Here is a 3,643-nt window from a genome sequence, read left to right on the forward strand (position 1 = left end):
AATCACTCGTACGCACAACTTAAGAACAAATCTGTGCGTACCAACGGTTCTTGCATGAGGCCCAATGCCTTTTAAGACTTTTTAAGGATCTGCAGGAACACTGTTCAATCCCCGAAAAAACATTCAAGGACTTTCAAGGACAAGTGTAATTTTTATTTTTTGCTGTTTTGACAAACCTTCCAGGGCCTTGAAATCATTTTTTCAAATTCACAAACTTTCAAAGATTTCAAGGACCTGTGGGAACCCTGTTAATGGTCCCTTTAACCCTCAGAGTCTTTAGAACCAATCAGTCCATCTGCACCTGATGTCGTAGAGTATTCAGTACACTCTGTAGCTGAACTGTTGTCACATCAGTGTTTTAAAGTTTGAGAGTAACTCAAGATGTTTTTGCGATGACCTCTGTGTTTTTGACAAAAAGAGCTGTGATATTTGTGTGACCTAAGAGTGACTCAATGAGCCTTCAGGAAACTGTCAGCTTCTCAAAAAGAGCTCATGATCTTCCAGTTCTCCAGGATCCAGAGCAGCAGCAGACGCTTCAGATAAATTCTGACTGTTCCGTCTCTCAGCACGGATGGATTTATCAGCCGGTGCTCTTTATCTGTGAAACGCAGAGATAACACTGAGGGGGCCTCACACCAACGTACGCCGACACGTATCTGCTGCTGCAGCTATCGCAGAAACGCCTCGGGGTTATGTCCTTTAGGGCTTTATAGCCTAGCAACTGGTGATTGTTGTGTGCCAACAGCGCCGAGGCAGTCAGCTGCAACATTTGGGAAGAGAAACAGCTGTGGAGGGGAAGGTTAGACACTTACAGGAGCAGGAGCGTAACTTAAACACTGAGTTACTGAATATTTAACACCACACTTAAACTAGGAGGTTATAGTGATGTTCCTCTGTTAAAAAATAAAGCTGGAGTCAATACAAAGTGCTTTAAATAAATCACAGCGACCCGGAGAAGCAGGTCACTTTGAGGGGCTTTCTGCTCCCGGGAAGTATTTTTACCACAACCTTCGGACGCGTCGAGGTGCTGAGCAAGATATTCATGAGTGGGAGTATTATGGAGCAGAAACAGGACCCGGCCCGTCCGTCTATTCCTGGCTCGCCCTCATTTCGCGCCCTCTCACCTCGTTAAAAATAGCCGCCATCTTTTCACCAGCAAAGGCAACGCAGACGAACAGAGCAGGGGCTTTTTTTAAATACAGTCACCTGTGGGGGTAACGTTTCAGGGGAAGTACACTTCCTCTGTGTTTCAGCTTTAAAGTAACGAAACTGAGGATTAACTTCATGCATCTTTATTTCAAGTATCAGTAAAGACATGTTGATGAAATTAACAAAAAGAAAACACGTTTCCATGAACTACAACATGAATGTGCAGAACGTTAAAACTCTAAACTAGTTTTCTGTCGTTGAGCTGACTTCAAAATACAAAAGTATAAAAAGATAAAAAGGACGTTAAATATTGCACTGATCGTTTCCACCTGACTTTAATCTGAGTCCTCGTCGTCGACGCTACGTTAAAAAGCACAAATCTACATCTGCAACCGCTTCAGTCTCGTTTACTCTTCCTCCTCCTCCTCCGCGTCCTCGAACTCCTCGTCGTCGGCGCCAGAGCCGAAGCCCATTTTGGCGAGGACGGCCTCGACGTGCTCCGTCGACAGCGTGAAGTGGTCCATCTTCTCGAAGCCCGGCTCGGGCCTCTCCTCGCCCAGGGAGGCCTTGGCGGCGTCTTTGGTCTTTGTGATGAGGCCCTTGGAGGCCAGCAGGAACTCGGCGGCGCCGCTCTGCTCCAGGGCCCGGACGGCGGTGTCCGTCAGCTCCGTGCTGGCCTGCAGCCGCTCGCCGTAGCGCTGGGCCAGGGCCCGCAGCGCCGCCACCTTCTCGTCCTGCTCCTTGCCRACCTGGTCGAGCAGGACGGCCTTGCGCTCCTCCAGGATGGCGTAGAGCAGGTCGAAGCGCTCGGCCAGGCTCTGCTTGGCGCGCTGGGCGTTCTCCTGCACAGACCGGCAGGAGTCCTCCATCTGGGTCAGCAGGACCTGCAGGCGACTGTTACTGGCCACCAGAGTGTCAATGGCGTTGCTCAGGTCCCCTTTCTGGGTTTGGTAGATGGTGGGCAGCGGTGCCACCTGGCAGTCTTTGTGCTGGCCGAACACCTTGCACATGGAGCAGGTGGGCACCTGGCAGCTCACGCAGTAGATGTTGATTCTCTCGTCCTCGTGCTCCTGGCACATGGGCTCCTTGGACTCCTTGGGCTTCAGGGTTTCTGTGCCGTCGCTCTTGCCCTCCTGCTGCTGCTTGTAGATGTCGATGATGTTCTCCACCAGCAGGTTGCGCTGGAGGCCGTGGACGCCGTGCCGGTCCAGGACCACCTCGAAGCGGCAGGTGGGGCAGCGGAAGACGCCGCCGGAGAAGCGGTAGGGGTTGCGGGAGTCGTAGAGGTCACTGGCGCAGCTGCGGCACAGGTTGTGCTGGCAGGGCAGGATCACCACGGGCTTGGTGAACATGTCCAGGCAGATGGGACAGCTCAGCTGCTTCTCCAGGCTGTCCATGGGGCTGGGGGGTCGGACCAAGGATCCTGTCCTCTGCACGTCCATCATGGAAAGTCTCTGTCTTTAAACGAGGCTGAGGAGTTCTTAAAAAGAGAAAACTCAAAGCTGTTCTAAGAGCTCCTCTGTGTGAAGGGTTCTGATCTATTCTGGTCCTGAGCTCAGAGCTCCGGCTTTTATATGAGTCCTCACAGCTGGTGACACCTGATCCTCTCCCACCACCCAGACCAAACATTCCTGACCGGCCCGGGGTCTTTTCACAGAAACACTCCCCACCCGCCCCGGTTGTTCCCCCGTCACGTGTGCCAGCGGGCAGCGSGGGCCTGAAGACTGAACCGGTGGACTGATCTGGGACAAACAGTACGCATGTGACGGGCTCTGAGAAACATGTTCGGAGGGAGGAGCTCAGGTCCGGATAAACAAGTCAACAACTGCTTTTATTTGTTTTCCACACAGGAAGTCGTGTCAATCTGGATGTTTCCAGCTCCTCTGAGTGTCGAAACCTTTTAAATTCTTTAAATTATTTTATATCTATTTATTCCAGGGCTGTCCAAACTCTGGCCCGGGAGCCATTTATGCTCCACGGAGTGATTTAGTAAAGCTATATATGTTTTTTAAAATGTTTTAACTTCTATTTATTTTAAATAAATGTCTCAGAGATCACAGATCTGAGCGCAGCTTAACGTCATGCTTTTAGAGGAAATCTGAGAACCTGTAAACTCCACACAGYAAGACCTCCAGGTCCAAATATAGGACCTACTTCCTGTGAGGAAACAGCCCAAACAAACAAGGCTAGGTTTTAAATTTTATTATTTTTCATAAACTATTTGATTCCAACAAACCAATAAAGACCACAAAGTTTAAAGTGCCTGTGACATCAAATTTTATAATAAATATTAATGTATTCATGGAAAGATAACATCGATGATGTAAAAAGAGATTTCACACCGCTGAGATGAACAGTTGTTGAGATATTCACATGTAAAAAACAGGAAGTGATGTCATAGGGGAATGTATGAATGTAAACGGAGCGTTGTTAAAAAAGACTGTAGAGAAAAATATTATGTTTCTTTAGATTAATTTAATCACTATCATAGAGA

At 48.9% G+C, this 3,643-nt stretch overlaps 2 protein-coding genes across 2 annotated transcripts in view; both read right to left on the bottom strand.

Moving 5' to 3' along the window:
• The window catches only part of cops8 (COP9 signalosome subunit 8), a gene marked incomplete at its 5' end in the record, with an annotated part of 12,339 nt that overhangs the window by 6,699 nt on the left and 1,997 nt on the right, over nucleotides 1–3,643 (bottom strand).
• LOC106524141 (E3 ubiquitin-protein ligase TRIM63) lies at nucleotides 1,277–3,466 on the bottom strand. The gene has a single exon (XM_074559753.1). The coding sequence runs from the start codon at nucleotides 2,592–2,594 to the stop codon at nucleotides 1,557–1,559; it is 1,038 nt and encodes a 345-aa protein (XP_074415854.1). The 5' UTR covers nucleotides 2,595–3,466; the 3' UTR covers nucleotides 1,277–1,556.

The sequence above is a fragment of the Austrofundulus limnaeus genome, unplaced genomic scaffold (assembly GCF_001266775.1).
Source record: "Austrofundulus limnaeus strain Quisiro unplaced genomic scaffold, Austrofundulus_limnaeus-1.0 Scaffold177, whole genome shotgun sequence".
In the NCBI taxonomy this organism is placed as follows: domain Eukaryota; kingdom Metazoa; phylum Chordata; class Actinopteri; order Cyprinodontiformes; family Rivulidae; genus Austrofundulus; species Austrofundulus limnaeus.